The sequence below is a fragment of the Trachypithecus francoisi genome, unplaced genomic scaffold, assembly GCF_009764315.1.
Source record: "Trachypithecus francoisi isolate TF-2019V2 unplaced genomic scaffold, Tfra_2.0 Lachesis_group4, whole genome shotgun sequence".
In the NCBI taxonomy this organism is placed as follows: Eukaryota; Metazoa; Chordata; class Mammalia; order Primates; family Cercopithecidae; genus Trachypithecus; species Trachypithecus francoisi.
Window position 1 is genome coordinate 115,069,060 of NW_022681469.1, and position 17,858 is coordinate 115,086,917.

The following is a 17,858-nucleotide window of genomic DNA, read 5'->3' on the forward strand; positions in this document are numbered from 1 at the left end:
GGGAGGCTGATGCAGGAGGATCGTTTGAGCCCGGGGGGGTTCGAGACCAGCCTGGGCAACATAGTGAGATCCCATCTCTATTTTTTTTTTTAATTCATATTTAAACAAAAATAAGGCCGGGCGTCGTGGCTTACGCCTCTAATCCCAGCACTTTGGGAGGCCAAGGTAGGTGGATGACGAGGTCAGGAGATCGAGACCATCCTGGCTCACTCGGTGAAACCCCGTCTTTATTAAAAATACAAAAGAAAAAAAAATTAGCTGGGCGTGCTGGTGGGCACCTGTAGTCTCAGCTACTCAGGAGGCTGAGGCAGGAGAATGGCGTGAACCCGGGAGGCAGAGCTTGCAGTGAGCTGAGATCGCACCGCCGCACTCCAGCCTAGGTGACAGAGCGAGACTCTGTCTCAAAAAATAAATAAATAATAACAGGCTGGATATGGTGGCTCACACCTGTAATCCCAGCACTTTGGGAGGCTGAGGCAGGTGGATCACCTGAAGTCAGGAGTTCGAGACCAGCCTGGCCAACATGGTAAAACCTTGTCTCTACTAAAAATACAAAACATTAGCCGGGTGTGGTGGCAGGCGCCTGTAGTCCCAGCTACTTGGGAGGCTGAGGCAGGAGAATGGCGTGAACCCGGGAGGCGGAGCTTGCAGTGAGCCGAGATTGCGCCACTGAACTCCAGCCTGGGCGACAGAGCGAGACTCCATCTCAAAAAAAAAAAAAAATACAAAAATTAGCTGGGTGTGGTGGCGTGTGCCTGTAGTCCCAGCTACTCAGGAGGCTGAGGCAGGCGAATTGCTTGAACCTGGAGGCAGAGGTTGCAGTGAGCCGAGACTGCGCCGTTGCACTCCAGCCTGGGTGACAGAGCAAAACTCTATCTCAAAAAAAAAATCACCCTAGTTGCCACTCTGGCCTTGTTGCCCATCATGGTAATAGCATCCACTTTACCTGTGACAGCTCAGTGCCACCGCCTGGCCTCTGCTGACCAGTCATCCCATTAACAACAGGGAACTCTGTTCTGTGGCAGCATCTCCTACTGTTAATCCTGCTGAGCAGCTGTCACTGAACAATCCTGGTGTTGCCCTCAGTTCATCCTTTGTTGTCTGAGTGAACGGGAAGCTATTTGGGCCCTCTGAGATAACATAGGTATTTGGTTCTCAGGACTCGTGTAAGAAATTCATTTTAACACACACTGAGTCTGCTGACACCCTTTCTCTGCTCATGTCAGCAGCTCTGCCTCATTTACTGTAGGCCATCATTCCTCACCAAGTATTGGATTTTTTTTTTCTTTTCATAGAGACGGAGTCTCATTGTATTGCCTAGGCTAGTTCTGAACTCCTGGGCTCAAGCAGTCCTCCCATCTCCGCTTCTTGAGTAGCTGAAACTACAGATGTGTGCCACCACGCCCAGCTAATTTTTATTTTTTGTAGAGACTAGGTCTCACTATGTTGCCAGGGTGGTCTTGAACTCCTGAGTTCAAGCAGTTCTCCTGCCTCGGCCTCCCAGAGTGTTGAGACTACAGGCGTGAGCCACTGCACCCAACTGATTATTTAATACATGAAAACCACTTGGAAAAGAGCCAGGCAATGCTGACAGAGTATATGACACATGTATCAGCTGCGGCTACCATCACTTGCAAATCCCACCTCCTCTATAACCTCAACTCTGAAAACAGTATCTTTCCACTCCAGCTTTACTGAACCTGCCCAGGGCTTGATGCTGGTTAGATGGAGAAGGATGAGGAGTATAATCAAAGAAAACTTACAAAATTTTGACCCTGACAGGTTTACAGAAATTTTAAGAGGGGGCAATAAATGGGAAAGTGGGATCTGGTTTGAAACATACTATGAAACTAGAAAGTCCAGGTGTAACTGCTCTGCAGTCCACTGGAGACCCACGACTGAGGCTTGGGAGAGCCATCAGGACAACATGGGCAGATTTTTTTTTCTTCGAGACAGAGTCTCGCTCTGTTGCCCAGGCTGGAGTGCAGTGGCATGATCTCAGCTCCCTGCAGCCTCCACCTCCTGGGTTCAAGTGATTCTCCTGCCTCAGCTTCCCGAGTAGCTGGGATTACAGGCACATGCCACCACGCCTGGCTAATTTTTGTATTTTTAGTAGAGACAGGGTTTCACCATGTTGGCCAGGCTGGTCTGAAACTCTTGACCTCATGATCCACCCACCTTGGTCTCCCAAAGTGCTGGGATTACGGCCTTGAGAACACAGGCAGATTTAAAACTTACTTGCCTAGGTTGGGCATAGTGGCACATGCCTGTAATCCCAGCACTTTGGGAGGCTGAAGCAGGCAGATCATGAGGTCAGGAGTTTGAGACCAGCCTGGCCAACATGGTGAAACCCCATATCTACTAAAAATACAAAAATTAGCTGGGCGTGGTAGTGGGCGCCTATAATCTCAGCTACTAGGGAGGCTGAGGTTGCAGTAAGCCAAGATTGCTCAACTGCACTCCAGCCTGGGCAAGAGCGAGACTCTGTCTCAAAAAAAAGAAAAACAGTAATCTATAAAGTAATTTTATTTCGTTTTTGAGACCGTCTTGCTCTGTCATTGTGCGGTGCTACAATCACAGGGACTCACTGCAGCCTCAACTTCTGGGCTGAAGCAATCCTCTTAACCTCAGCTTCCTGAGTAGCTGGGACCACAGCGTGTACCACCACACCCAGCTAATTTTTTTTTTTCTTTTTTTTTTTTGGAGACGGAGTCTCACTGTGTCACCCAGACTGGAGGACAATGGTGCGATCTTGGCTCACCGCAACCTCCGCCACCCGTGTTTAGGCGATTCTTCTCCCTCAGTCTCCTGAGTAGCTGGGATTACAGGCACACGCCACCACACCCAGCTGATTTTTTGTTGTTGTTGTTTGCTTTTAGGAGACGGTTTCACCATGTTGGTCAGGCTGGTCTCAAACTCCTGACCTTGTGACTTGCCCACCTTAGCCTCCCAAAGTGCTAGGATTACAAGCATGAGCCATGGCGCCCAGCCCTAATTTTTTTAAAATTTTGTTGTAGAGATAGGGTCTTGCCACATTGCCTAGGCTGGTCTGAAGAGATCCTACTGCCTTGGCCTCCCAAAGTATTGGGATTATAAGCATGAGCCACTGCACCTAGCCTATAAAGAAATTTTAGTGTTGGGCACAGTGGCTCACGCCTATAATCCCAGCACTTTGGGAGGCTGAGGCCAGCAGATTGCTAGAGCTCAGTTTAAGACCAGCCTGGGCAACATGGTGAAACCCCGTCTCTACTAAAAATACAAAAATTAGCTGGGGCGTGGTGGCACACACCTGTAGTCCCAGCTACTCTGGAGACTGAGGCACAAGAATTGCTTGAACCTGGGAGGCAGAGGCAGCAGTGAGCCAAGATGGCGACACTGCATTCCAGCCTGGGCAACAGAGTGAGACACTGCCTCAAACAAAAAAAGAAAAAAATTTAAGTCAACTTTCAGATTCCATTTATAGTCACCAACATGTCTTGTCTTTTTTTTTTTTTTTTGAGATGGAGTTTCGCTTTTGTTGCCCAGGCTGGAGTTCAATGGCGTGATCTCAGCTCACTGCAACCTGCACCTCTTGGGTTCAAGCAATTCTCCTGGCTCAGCCTCCTGAGTAGCTGGGATTACAGGCATGTGCCACCACACCCAGCTAATTTTGTGTTTTTAGTAGAGACGGGGTTTCTCCATGTTGGTCAGTATGGTCTAGAACTCCTGACCTTGGGTGATCTCCCAGCCTTGGCCTCCCAAAGTGCTGGGATTACAGGTGTGAGCCACCATACCCAAGCCAACATGTCTTGTTTTAACTGAAATGTATGGTCCAAACATTGCACAAAACCACACTCAAATCGCTTCTGAAAAACTATTCTGTTTAATAGTGCACTTCATTTATGCTACAGGATGAGCAGGGTTGGGAAAACACAATGGAAGGTCATCCCGTCGGTTGGGAATACTTGGTGAGTGCCATCCTCAGCCAGCAACGAGCTCTGCCACCAGGCTCAGGCACAGCCTGCCTTCTCTGGGCTTCGCTTTCTCCCCCCTCCTTTTGGGCTTTGCTCTTTATCTGCATTACTCTTCAGCTGCTGAAGAGTCAGAGGTGGAGGCAGGAGCGGTCTGGCTGCTGGGGCCGGATGTCAGAGGTGAGAGGGCAAGGTAGGCAGGCTGAGTGAGCTCCTTGAAAGCATCCTTACCCATTGAAAGCATCCTTACCCAGGCATTTAGAGAAAATCATTTTCATCACTGGAGTGGGAAGAGGACGAGAGGACAGGAATCAGAGGCCAATGCTAAGTGCTTCTGACCCTCTCCCTCACAGCCGGTTACTAGCTGTTTGGATAGATTTGCCCATTCAGCCCTAGGACAACTGGGGAGGGCGGGGTCTGCCAGCAGTATCACCAGGTTTCTCTTAGAAACATGGTCTGGCTGCTCCAAGAGCCCTAAAGGACATCATCATCACAGATGATGTTTCTGGAATCTCTTCCACCCTCAATAATATAATCCCTCGATGCCAAATTTCCATAATTAATAAAATCATGAAACAAAACAGCATGTTCCTATCGAAACTTAAAGCTGGACTAGGAACAGTAACTTTGAAAGAGTCTCCGTTTCCCCTCCCTAGTAAATAACAGGACCCAGAGCGTCCTTTCCACTGCCGTCTGTGCTGACTACGTGGACTCCAACTAAAGGAATCCATCAAATTCTGTCCCGACTGTGCTTCCGTCCCCACCTTGGAAAGGCTCCTCTGCTGTGAGAAAAACAGTTTAGTGCAAACTCCTTTCCTAAATGGGGTGACTGGTCCCAGAGCTGCTTTCTGTTCCCAGCACACCATCCGCTTGCCTTGTCGCTTTCCAAGGCTGGTGCGATTTCTGGTAAAATTCACCGATTTGCCCAATCTGCCCTATTCTCTAAAATGGAAGGTCTGAGTTGGAAGGGACACATCCTAAGCTGTTGAGATTTATAGAGTAAGGCAAGAGCTCTTGAGACTCGGGGGAAGTGAGGAAAATGGGTGTGTGGCTCTTTCACGTGGACTCTCTGATATTTAACTCAGTCGTAACTCTGAGGGAGCTTTTGCTCATGCCCATCCCATTCAAAGGCTTCTCTCCAGTGTGAATTCTCTGATGGCGAACAAGAGCCGAGCTGTACCTGAAGGCTTTCCCACACTCGCTACATTCATAAGGGTTCTCCCCGGTGTGGATTCTTTGATGCTGAATAAGGCCTGAACTGTAGGTAAACTTTCCTCCGCATTCCATACATTCATAGGGCTTCTCTCCAGTGTGGATTCTCTGGTGCTGATAGAGGTGTGAGCTCTGGCTGAAGGCCTTCCCACACTCATTACATTCATAGGGCTTTTCTCCAGTGTGGATTCTCTGATGGTGAATAAGGGTGGAGCTCCTGCTGAAGGCCTTCCCACATTCATTGCAGGCGTAGGGTTTCTCACCAGTGTGGATTCTCTGATGGTGGGTGAGGGTGGAGCTCCAGCTGAAGGTCTTCCCACACTCATTACATTCATAGGGTTTCTCCCCCGTGTGGATCCTCCGATGCAGAATGAGGGCAGAGCTACAGCTGAAGGTTTTCCCACAATCACTACATTCGTAAGGTTTCTCCCCAGTGTGGATTCTCTGATGCTGAATAAGGTGTGAGCTCTGGCTGAAGGCCTTCCCACACTCATTACATTCATAGGGCTTTTCCCCGGTGTGGATTCTCTGATGTTGAATAAGGTCTGAAGTTCGATTAAAGCTCTTGCTACATTCATCACACTTATGGGGTCTGTCTCCCACGGGGAGTCTCTGATGTGAGATAAGGTTGGAATTCACAGTGAAGCTGTTCCCAAAGTCATATTTCTCGCTTCTCTCTCCCATGGGGGTTATCTTCTCCTCAACTGTCACTTGACCAAAATCTTGCATTTTCCTGGTCAATCTTTCTCCAGGGGAGTTCCCCAGTGGCCTCTTTAGACTGACTTCTCGTTCATAGGCTTCTTTAAACTTGAGACCCTGAGAAATATCCTTCTGAAATCTTCCCAGTAGGACCCCATGTGATCTTGTGTCTTCAGAAATTTCTTGATCATTTTCAGTTCTGGTCTCACGATCTGAAACAATAAAAAATGCAAATGTCACTTGTTCCTTGGGGAAGAAAGAGTGAAAATCACAGGACGGGATCATCATAACGAATACTTACAGTGCCAAGCGCACATGCCTGCAAAAAGGCCTGCCCCATATGTGTGCAGCTAAGGCAAAATGAGACAACCAGGCTAAGGAGACAGGGAAGGGGCGGGGCAGAGAGCAAAACCAAGGAGAACAGAGCTGGAAGTGGAGAGAGAGCTGAGTGTGTGTGGAGGGGAGGACGGATCAGGCAGAGAGGTAGGGAACCAGTATTAGAAGAGGAAGGTCATATTGCTTAATGAAGTGACAAAGCCTTTAGAGAGATCAGGGCAGTGGATATAACTGGGGACACAGTGACTGCAAGAAGGGAGAGCAAGTACAGTACAGTTGGTGAGAAAAAGGGGGAAGGGTGAGGAGAGATAGCAGCAGCGCAGGAAGGAGCAAGGGGGAGGATGCTAGCGGCCGACATGGTCCCATAAGAAGAGCAATCACGGCTGTCATCACGCCACAAATGCCAAGCCCATGGAAACGGCAAGACAGCTGAGTCCACTCTGGGCCCTATGCATAAAAGGCTATGCTTGCACGTGAGGCTATGCAAAGAATCTCAGTGTGTGACGTCTCTTCACTCCTTTGGAGTTTCTAAAGGCAACTCTGCGCACAGAGGATAAATGTAAAGGGTCCAGAGAATTTGCGTTTTTAGCTTTATTGATATTTTAAAAAGTAAAGACAGGGTAATGTGTGTTAGGGACAGGAACAGCTGTTTCTCCTTCACCTGAACAGGTACCTCTTTAGGACCTCTCTGCTCTCAGTTCCCTTTGAACCCAGGCCCCTTGGCTCTTCCTCTCACTCTAGCAGAGATATGGTGGCAGGATTCAGAAATGGGAATTCTGCTCATGGGAAGAGACATGGGACGAGTTTATCTGCTCACCCTAAGAGTCCCAGAGCTCAATTCCAGACCCCAGATCTGCCAGAAAGAGAAGGGAAATGTACAGGGAGGTCTCAAATGAGACTTAGGAACGCCTCCTGGCTCTGTTCGGGAAAACAGCCACTAAGAGTGGTGTGAGAGACAAGGAATTCTACATCCTAAAGGTTAAGAAACTAATTTCTTAATTTTCCTTTTTTTTTTTTTTTTTTGTTTTTGAGACAGGGTCTCACTCTGTCACCCAAATTGGAGTGTAGTGGCGTGTTCTTGGCTTACTGCAACCTCCACTCCCAGGTTCAAGCAATTCTCCTGCCTCAGCCTCCCGAGTAGCTGGGATTACAGGCACACGCCACCACCCCCAGCTAATTTTGTTGTATTTTTAGTAGAGACGGCATTTCAACATGTTGGCCAGGCTGGTCTCAAACTCCTGACCTCAGTATCTGCCTGCCTCAGTCTCCCAAAGTGCTGGGATTACAGGCATGAGCCACCGCGCCTGGCCTAATTTCCTAACCTTTCTAAGTTTCTACAGAGCAGCAGGGGCACTAGGTCCTGAACAAAGCAACAGGTCCCTAGAGGTTAGAGAAGGGGAGTAGAGAAGCAGAGAAGGGGAGGACAGAGACGTGGGCACAGAGCAGCACCTCATGTGTTCGGGGATCGCAACACAATAATCCTTCAGAAAAGTCTCTGGATTATATATTAAGTCCTGAGAATAATATGGAAAAAGTACCAGATTTGGCCAGGCGCGGTGGCTCACACCTGTAATCCCAGCACTTTGGGAGGCCGAGGCAGGCAGATCACAGAGGTCGGGGGTTCGAGACTAGCCTGACCAACATGGAGAAACTCTGTCTCTACTAAAAATACAAAATTAGCCAGGCATGGTGACACATGCCTATCATCCCAGCTACTCAGGAGGCTGTGGCAGGAGAATTGCTTGAAAGCGGGAGGCGGAGGTTGCGGTGAGCCAAGATCACGCCATCGCACTCCAGCCTGGCAACAAAAGCAAAACTCCATCTCAAAAAAAAAAAAAAAGGTACCAGATTTGGAGTTAAAGACTAGGCCCCAAGTTTTACCACTCATCAGCGCAATCGATGACCATGCATGCACAAGGCATTGAGACCTCTACCCTCACCTCCACTTTATTTACTTATTTATTTTTTGAGACAGGGTCTCTGTCACCCAGGCTGGAGTGCAGTGGTGCCATCTCAGCTCACTGCAACCTCAGCTTCCCAGGCTCAAGTGAACCTCCAACCTCAGCCTCCCAAGTAGCTGTGACTACAGGAGTGTGCCACCATGCCTGGCTAAATTTTTGGATACTTGGTAGAGACAGGCTCTCGCCATGTTGCCTAGGCTGGTCTTGAACTCTTGACCTCAAGTGATCCTCCTGCCTCGGCCTCTCAGTGTTGGGATTACAGGTGTGAGCCACCTCACCTGGAGGGTGAGGTGGCTATCACTTTCCTTACCTGTAAAATGAGGAATAATACTAGCTGTCTCAATTAATGTGTTACTGTGAAGATTAAATGAAAGAATATACATGAGAACGCTTTATAAGTTGCAAACTGCTGTATAAATGAGTTAAGATTATTGTTCTTACAATTTTCCAAGACTAAGTCAATCCTTAGCCAGGCCAGGCACAGTGGCTCATGCCTGTAATCCCAGCACTTTGGGAGGCCAAGGCAGGTGGATCACTTGAGGTCAGGAGTTTGAGACCAGCCTGGCCAACATGGTGAAACCCTGTCTCTACTAAAACAAAACAAAACAAAAAAAACGCAAAATGTAGCCCGGTGTGGTGGTGCATGCCTGTAGTCCCACCTACTTGGGAGGCAGAGGTGAGAACCTGGGAACGCTTGAACCTGGAAAATGGATGTTGCACTGAGCAAAGATTGTGCAAAAAAAAAAAAAAACCTGTTGAAACAGCTCTTTTCAGTGACTAGATTGTTACTAACAAACAAAGAAGCAAAGAAACACCAGCGAGTTTTGTAGAGAAGGTACAACTCCTTACCCAGTGAGAACACGTTGCCGTAATTCTCCAGCATCACATCTCTATAGAGGTCCCTCTGAGCAGGTTCCAAACGCTTCCACTCCTTCCGGATGAAGTACACAGCTACATCCTCAAAGGTTACCAGCTCCTGAAACAACACGTGCTGGCATGCAATTTCAGGGTGAGGAATGTGAATGGCAGCACCAAAAAAATAACTGAGGATGGGGTGAAAAATGCACATTTGGGAAGGGAGGAAAGGAGGGCAGGGTGGAGGAAGAGAGACAAGAGTCCAAGATGGAAGGTGAGGGTCCATGATTCAGCAGGACAGAACCATGGGCCTGATGGAGAAGATCAGGGTTTAAGGCTCTGAATGGGATGTCATTGCACAGAAAATGGAAAGGAAAAGGATGAAAGGAACCACAGCTTACCTGGGACTTGGCCTTTAGGAGTGCAGCTGCCAACATCTCATCCCCCAGGCTGTCCTTGTCAGAAAAGGCAGGAACTTTTGAAGGAAGAGCTGAAGGGCAATAAAAGGGCCCAGGAATGAGTCCATCTGCTCTGTGACCTCCCAACCTGCTGATTTCCCAACCCACAGAAAGCTCCCGGGGTCCTGGGACAACACAGGACCCTCTCTCTCACATTTCTAAGTTTGCTTCCTCTGCAGCTAGCTCGTGTGTCCTACAAAGGCACACTCAGAGCGGGTCCATCCTGCCTGAGCAGGATGGCCAAGTCATTCTTGGCCTCCAGTCTGCCCCAGGCCCCCCCTTCTCTCTCCAGTCACTCTTCTCTCAATGCAGCCGCCCAGTCCTATCTTAGTGATGACTGCATTCTTGTCCATTCACCCAAGTTTGGCCAGAAACATACGACCCTGCTCTTGCACGGTCTATTTTTTTTTTTTGAGGTGGGTTTTGCTGTGTTTCCCAGGCTGGTCTCAAACTGCTGGGCTCAAGTGATCCTCCCGCCTCAGCCTCCCAAGTAGCTGGGATTAGGGATTACAGGCGTGCACCACTGCACCCAGCATGAAGTTCTTAGACCAGAGAAAACCAGCAGCTCCACCCCAACCCTAACTGGAAACACAATGCCCACAGCTCCTTTCTCTCCACCCCAGATCAAATCTGTACACTAAAAATGTTTCCTCTTTCTATGTTGGATCTCTTATCTTTTTCTGCAATTTTTTTTTTTTTTTTGAGACAGCATCTCGCTCTGTTGCCCAGGCTGGAGTGCAGTGGCATGATCTCGGCTCACTGCAACCTCCACCTCCCAGGTTCAAGCAATTCTCCTGCCTCAGCCTCTGGCATAGCTGGGACTACAAGCGTATGCCACCATGCCCAGCTAATTTTTTGTATTTTTAGTAGAGATGGCCACTGTGTTGGCCAGGATGGTCTTGATTTCCTGACCTTGTGATCTGCCCACCTCAGCCTCCTAAAGTGCTGCGATTACGCCTGGCCGCAAAATATATTTTAGTGGCTTCCTATTCACTCTTATCTTTTTGCCTATGACCCACAAAATGATTCCCAAGCGCTTCCTCTAAAAGCATGCTCCTAAAAAGCACAAACTATGCCTATGAAGTCAGCTGCATAGAATGCCCAAAAAATTGAATGACTGACACAGTTTCCTTAATCTCACGTGAGGTACTCACAACCCTTCAAAACTGCTTCAGTGGCCAGGTGCGATGGCTCACACCTGTAATTTCAACACTTTGGGAGGCCAGGGTAGGCACTGAGCTCAGGAGTTCAAGACCAGCCAGACCAACATGGCAAAAACCCCGTCTCTACAAAAATTAGCTGGGCGTGGTAGTAGGTGCCTGTAGTCCCAGCTACATGGGAGGCTGAGGCAGGAGAATCACTTGAACCCAGGAGGCGGAGGTTGCAGTAAGCTGAGACTGTGCCACTGCACTCTAGCCTGAGCAATAAGCAAGACTCCGTCTCAAAAAAAAAAAAATCTGCCTCAATTATCAAACTGATCAAGCTGTCATTGATTACTGTTCGGTCAGCTTCCCCACTAGGCTGTGAGTTACTGAATGACAAAGAGTGTGTCTTATTCACATCTGGATTCCAGTAGTTAGCCTAGTACCTGGTGAATGAGCGATTTCAATGGATGACTGCTGAATGACTGAGTAATAGAATGAATGAGTCCTTATTCCTCACCACTCTCAAGCAGGGCCTGAGGTTCCTGAGATACGAGATCGGCCTGAGTTTCCATGGAAGGGCAAGGTGCTCTCTGGTCTCCTACGTGCAGACTCAGCGGGAAGCAGGTTTTGAAGGAGAATGAGGAAGCACTGCAGAAGCAAAAGTTCAAGGTTCAAAGATAATTCAAAAAAACCTCCTGGATACAGAAAAATGAGAGCTAGTATTTCAGTGACTACCCAGGAACAGTGAGAAGAAATGCGGCAACTGGGACTAGTCTTTTATTTATTTATTTTTTTAGACGGAGTTTCACTTTTGTCACCCAGGCTGGAGTGCAATGGCACAATCTTGGCTAACTGCCGCTTCTGCCCTCCGGGTTCAAGTGATCCTCCTGCCTCAACCTCCCAAGTAGCTGGGATTAAAGGCTCGCGCCACCACGCCTGGCTAATTTTTGTATTTTTTGTAGAGACAGGATTTCACTATGTTGGCCAGGGTGGTCTCGAACTCCTGACCTCAGGTGATCCACCCACCCCAGCCTCCCCAAGTGCTACGATTACAGGCATGAGCCACCACGCCCAGCCTGGGACTAGTCTTTTAGATCCTGCTAAATATACTCCCTGAAATGAGACTATCACAAGGACCACAAAAAGGGCCCAAGTTCCTCAACAATATCCCACCATTGGCTGCCCCCACCGCTTTGAGTAGTATTTATAACAAAATGCAGGAGCAGGTATATACATTTACTGGCATAAAAAGACTACTCCCAGGCTGGGCATGGTAGCTCATGCCTGTAATCCCAGCACTTTGGGAGGCTGAGGCGGGCAAATCATGAGGTCAGGAGTTCAAGATCAGCCTGGCCAGCATGATGAAACCCTATCTCTACTAAAAATTCAAAAAATTAGCTGGGCATGGTGGTGCGCACCTATAATCCCAGCTACTCGGGAAGCTGAGGCAGGAAAATCACTTGAACCCAGGAGGCGGAGGTTGCAGTAAGCCAAGATCACGCCACTGCACTCCAGCCTGGGCAATAGAGCAGACTCTGTCTCAAAAAAAAAAAGGAAAAAATACAAAAATCAGATGGGCATGGTGTTACATGCACCTGTAATCCCAGCTACTTGGGAGGCTGAGAAAGGAGAATCGCTTGAACCCGGGAGGCAGAGGTGGCAGTGACCCGAGATCACGCCACTGTACTCCAGCCTGGGCAACAGAGTGCAACTCTGTCTCAAAAAAAAAAAAAAAAACCCTGGATTTTATCTACTTCTCATTATCTCTTTACTCATTTGCTCACATACCAAATGTTTGCTGAGTGCTAACTCTATCGCAACTCACAACTGCAAGGAGTAAAAAAAAATCAGGAATGCAAAAAGTACGTGCTTCATAATTAGACTGTTACACTCACATAAGGCATCAAAGGAAGACGGTTGGATAAAAGAATGTTTGAGAGAATAAAAGAAAAAAAAGAACAAAGGAAGAGGAGTCCTGTTTGAAAGTCAATTACAAGTTTGGACAACTCTGGTCTTCGGGTAGCATGGGATACAGAATGTCCAATACCAGTGCCCTTACACAGTGGAAAGCACTGACTCAGGCACAAGCCAGGCCACTGGCAATCAAGGTGACACACCTTATCGCCCTCCCAGCAGGGTCCCTTCAACAGTGTCTCAGAGCCAACCATCATATCCTCTTATCAACCACCTTTACAATCTCCAGGGCTATTTATGAGCTGACACCCTCAACAAGTCAGCTTTCAGTGCAAACTCCTAGAAAGGCAGGTCAAAGGTCTGACTCCAGAGAAAAAGGCAACGCTCCCTCTCACAGCTGGGTTAAGCAAAGCTGGAACTCAAAGGCATATTATTGTTGAGAACAAGCACCCAGTGTCTGGAGCAGTAAACAGTGTTTCTCACAGAAAGAAAACTCTCCATTGTGCCCCCATGGCTTCAGGTCCAGGCGGGGCCCTTCCCCTGCTCTGTTGCCAGCCTCACTCCCTGGTGCTGCCCCTGGGGACCGCGATAGATGGCCTGGCAGTGAGAATGAGACACGGAAAGCTTTACCTGCCTGATTATTTCCTTCCTTCTTTGAAGTCAGTCCCTAGAAGGCCAAAGGAGCAATTACTGGGAATTTAGCAGCCTCTCTTCAAGTTCCCGGGAATTCTGACTTTTGTCGATGCCAACGCTGTGTGATTAAGGGAGAAAAAAAGGAATTTAAAATATTAATGCAAATATCTTTTTTTTTTTTTTTCCATGTGAGACAGGGTCTGACTTTGCTGCTCAGGCTGGGGTGCAGTGAGTTTAAGCTCACTCCAGCCTCAAACTCCTGAGTTCAAGTGATCCTCCCAGCTCAGCCTCCCAAGGAGCTGGGACTGAAGGTGTGCACTGCCACATCTGGCTGAGTATTCTTAAATTTTTTTTGTAGAAATGCAGCCTCACTATGTTGCTCAGGCTGGTCTCAATCTCCTGGCCTCAAGTGATCCTCTCACCTCAGCCTCCCAAAGCGTTGGGATTACAGGTGTGAGCCACCGAGTCCACCCTAAACTTCATTTCTAATCAAGATATTTAGAGAAAAGGAAAAAAAGAGAGAATACTTACTATATGCTAATAAATACCAATTAAGACCACCACCACAACTAGTAGTATTTGTGTTGCACCCGTGGAGAGATGAAGGGGAATGGTAGTTTCTCAGGTCCACCTCCACACAGGGTAAGAAAGTTCTAACGTTCTGTCAGCTAACTTGCTAGATACTGTGCTCCCAACTACTTCAGCAGGGGATCCACATTGCACAGCTGAGCCATTAGAAGTCTTCAGGTGATTTGCTGAAAATCTATCTCCTTGGACCTTCACCTTACAGAGACCTAGTGCATGACAGAAATTCAATGACTGGCCACATGCAGTGGCTCACACCTGTAACCCCAGCACTTTAGGAGGCTGAGGTGGGAAGAGTTCCAGGCTACAGTGACCCATGATGGCACCACTGCACTCCAGCCGGGGGCAACAGAGCAAGACCTTAATACACACAAAAATTTTAAAAGGAGAAAAAAAAGTGCCGGGAACGGTGGCTAACGCCTGTAATCCCAACACTTTGGGAGGCCGAGGCGAGTGGGATCTCAAGGTTGGGATCACTTGAGGCCAGGAGTTGGCGACCAACCTGGTCAAAAGGGCGCAACCCCGTCTCTACTAAAAATACAAAAAAATTCACCGGGTGTGGTGGCGGGCGCCTGTAGTCCCAACCACTGGGGAGGCTGAAGCAGGAGAAGCGCTTGAACCGGGAGGCGGAGGTTGCAGTGAGCTGCCATCGCGCCACTGCACTCCAGAGAGAGACTGTCTCAAAAATAAATAAATAAATAATTTTTAAAAAAACAAAAGAGCTTAAACAACAGGATCTTCTCCTTTCACCTGACTGTCCATCAAACACATATAATCAAATGGTGCCCACTCTCCACAGATGTCTTTTCTGGAGAAAATAATACGCTTAGTTCCTCTAATTAGTCCATCGGTTTCAGGTTCATCACTCTGCTATCCTCTCCTGGAGTTTACACAAGCCCTTCAAAGTGTAAACACCGATGTGGATTCAATCCCACTTCCAGAGATAGGATCAAACCAGGAATCTAATACAACTGAAAACGGAGCCTGAGCCGGGTGTATCACTCGATGCACTGGGCTCCAGCAGGATTACCCCTGGAATCGGAGTCTGCACCCACTCCCAGCCCTCGTGCTAACTGCGTACGCTTCGCAGAACTTCTCTGATCCTTGGACCCAGCTCCTGTCACGGACGCGAATTACTGTGTTAACATCAAATAAAAACGTCTGGGAGAAGTACCAAGTTAGGGTCGCTGTCATTAGCTGCTTTTAAGAGAGAGGCGCCCCTACCACTCTGCTGAAACTTTTAAACGCTCCAGCTGGGGCCCCGTTTAAATCACAAAACCAGAACTGGAGCCCCATTACTAACCCCTACGCAGGGTCCCGCTAGGCTAGGGGGATCCCTGGGGAAGCGGAGTAGAGGACGGGCTGCAAGGGACGGAGGGGCGCCTCCCCGCACCCTGCTCCGGGCCGGCCGGGGAACCCTAAGGGCCGCAGAGGCACAGACACCACCCCCTTCCCCGGCGACCACAGCCTCCGTCTCACCGCGAGACCCGGGGACGCATGGACTCACCCTGGGGGACAGGGACGACAGATTTGGGGGACCGGACACGGACCAGGCCCTGTTGGACCCTGTCACAGACCCACACACCGGGGACAGAACAAAGAACGGAAGTTCCCCCTCATTTCGCTTCCGGGTCGGTTGTTCTTGACACTCACCCGTGCCCCCAACGCCCACTTGTTCTGTCTAGGAAAATGGGAGGTCCTCGCCTCTCTGGTTTGCTGACTCAGGGCAGCTGGCAGGCGGCGAGGGCAAGGAGCCTGATCTCTGACGCGGCACTCGGCGATCTTTCGCTGAGGGGCTGGCCGGCTGCGCCCTCTGCTGGCCACGCACGTGCGAAAGCGGCCGACCACGGTCCTGGGCTTCAGGACATGTGCTCCGGCGTCGCCTGCCTTGGGGGCCGGCGGCTGGGGCGCGCGGAGATGTCGAGCCCGCGCTTCTCAGGCTTGCTCGCGAAGGGCAGCAGTAAATATACAATTCTTGAAGGATTCATCAATATTTTAAAAAATGGACCCTGATTTAAAACTTGCCTCTGAACAAACCGATTTTTTGTTGGTGTCTTGCAAAAATGTCCCCTTTAAATTACCCACATCTGAAGAAAACATTCCAGCCCATCACAGAGTTGACATGAGGAAAAAACCCGTGTACAGGTGATGAGAGCAGAAAAGAGGAAGCTACCGGCCGGGCGCGGAGGCTCAGGCCTGTAATCCCAGCACTTTAGGAGGCCGAGGCGGGCGGATCACCTGAGGTCAAGAGTTCGAGACCAGCCTGGCCAACATGGCGAAACCCTGTCTCTACTAAAAATACAAAAAAATTACCTGGGCATGGTGGCGGGCGCCTGTAATCCCAGCTACTCTGGAGGCTGAGACAGGAGAATCGCTTGAACCCAGGAGGCGGAGGTTGCAGTGAGTCGACATCCAACCACTGCACGCCAACCTGGGCCACAGAGTCAGACTCTGTCTCAAAAAAAAAAAAAAAGGAAGCTACAGGTGGAAGCGAGGTGGGATAGGAGTCAAGGAAGTGACCGTGTCCTGGAGACGCGGCAACCGTGGTGACCGCACAGTCAACACAGTAAGCCCCAGCATTTGCATTGTAATTGAACTCATTCAAGCAGAGCTCTCTCCAGTAGGGACTGTCGCCTGTAGGGGGCATGCGCATTTTGATTTCACCTGTCCCTTTGCTCATTATCATAGTAAAAAACACACCCCTGGGTGGAGACTTAAGATGCTAATGAAACATGCAATGTATCAACAAGCCTGTACAACCACTGCGCATGTGCACCTAGAGGACCACCCGGAACATGGTTACTAGTAACACCTCTCCCACCCCCTTAGGAATAATCGTGTAAGACCCCCCCGCCCCACAAAGGGGGTCTCTCTAGAGCCAGCCTTTGCTGTTTCATCCTTAGGAGCAGCCCTCCCTGAACTAACTCTCTCTCTCTCTCAGGGTGTACTGTCTACTCTGCACTTAACTTTCAAGGTATTATTTTCCTTTTGCAATAAATTACTCTATGCTGGATTTCCTTTGACATGTGTTTCTTTTTTTCTTTTTCTTTCTTTTTTTTTTTTTTTTTTGTTGTTGTTGAGACAGAGTCTTGCTCTTGTCACCCAGGCTGAAGTGGAGTGGCGTGATCTTGGCTTACTGCAACCTCCGCCTCCTGGGTTCAAGCGATTCTCATGCCTCAGCCACCCAAGCAGCTGGGACTAGAGGTGTGTGACACCACATCCAGCTAATTTGTTTGTATTTTTAGTAGAGACAAGGTTTCAGCGTGTTTGTCAGGCTTGTCTCGCCTCAGCCTCCCAAAGCGCTGGGGTTACAGGTGTGAGCCACCGTGCCCGGCCTCCTGTGTGTTTCTTTAAATGTTTTATTTTCTTTTGAGATGGGGGTCTTACTCTGTCACCCAGGCTGGAGTGCAGTGTTGTGATTTTGGCTCACTGCAACCTCCACCTCACAGGGTCAAGCAATCCTCCCACCTCAGCCTCCCGAGTAGCTGGAACCCCAGATGCATGCCACCACGCCCGGCTACTTTTTTGTAGAGACAGGGTTTCACCATGTTGCCCAGACTGGTCTCAAACTCCTGAGCTCAAGGGATCCGTCCACCTCAGCCTCCTAAAATGTTGGGATTACAGGTGTGAGCCACTGCACCTGGCCTTAAATTATTTTAAACTAAGAAGATAAGAACTGAGGTATCACAACAGCTGTCAATAGAAGGAAAGCACTTCATCATGTTCATGCTTTCCTGTTCATGCTTTCCTCTGCCTTCTTCAACATATGAAGTCTTTTTTTTTTTTTTTTTTTTTTTTGAGACGGAGTCTCGCTCTGTCACCCAGGCTGGAGTGCAGTGGCCAGATCTCAGCTCACTGCAAGCTCTGCCTCCCGGGTTTATGCCATTCTCCTGCCTCAGCCTCCGGAGTAGCTGGGACTACAGGCGCCCGCCACCTCGCCCGGCTAGTTTTTTGTATTTTTTAGTAGAGACGGGGTTTCACCATGTTAGCCAGGATGGTCTCGATCTCCTGACCTCGTGATCCGCCCGTCTCGGCCTCCCAAAGTGCTGGGATTACAGGCTTGAGCCACCGCGCCCGGCCATGAAGTCTTTTTTTTTAGAGACAGGGTCT

General features: G+C 49.1%; 1 protein-coding gene across 11 annotated transcripts; it reads right to left on the reverse strand.

Moving 5' to 3' along the window:
- Nucleotides 1-3,842: 3,842 nt before the first annotated feature.
- ZNF3 (zinc finger protein 3) lies at nt 3,843-15,718 on the reverse strand. Of its 11 annotated transcripts, none has more exons than XM_033192000.1 (6): nt 15,402-15,704; nt 13,161-13,281; nt 11,134-11,264; nt 9,415-9,503; nt 9,008-9,134; nt 3,843-6,073 (listed from the first exon to the last, which is right to left on the reverse strand). In XM_033192000.1, exons 3-6 carry the CDS (start codon nt 11,186-11,188, stop codon nt 5,007-5,009), a joined length of 1,338 nt encoding a protein of 445 aa, XP_033047891.1. In that variant the 5' UTR covers nt 11,189-11,264; nt 13,161-13,281; nt 15,402-15,704; the 3' UTR covers nt 3,843-5,006. The 11 variants fall into 11 exon arrangements, with proteins under 11 accessions (XP_033047891.1, XP_033047889.1, XP_033047890.1 ...); XM_033191998.1 differs by lacking the exon at nt 15,402-15,704 and adding an exon at nt 15,256-15,386; XM_033191999.1 differs by lacking the exon at nt 15,402-15,704 and adding an exon at nt 15,256-15,384 and having other exon boundaries at nt 13,165-13,281.
- Between the last annotated feature and the right edge of the window lie 2,140 nt (nt 15,719-17,858).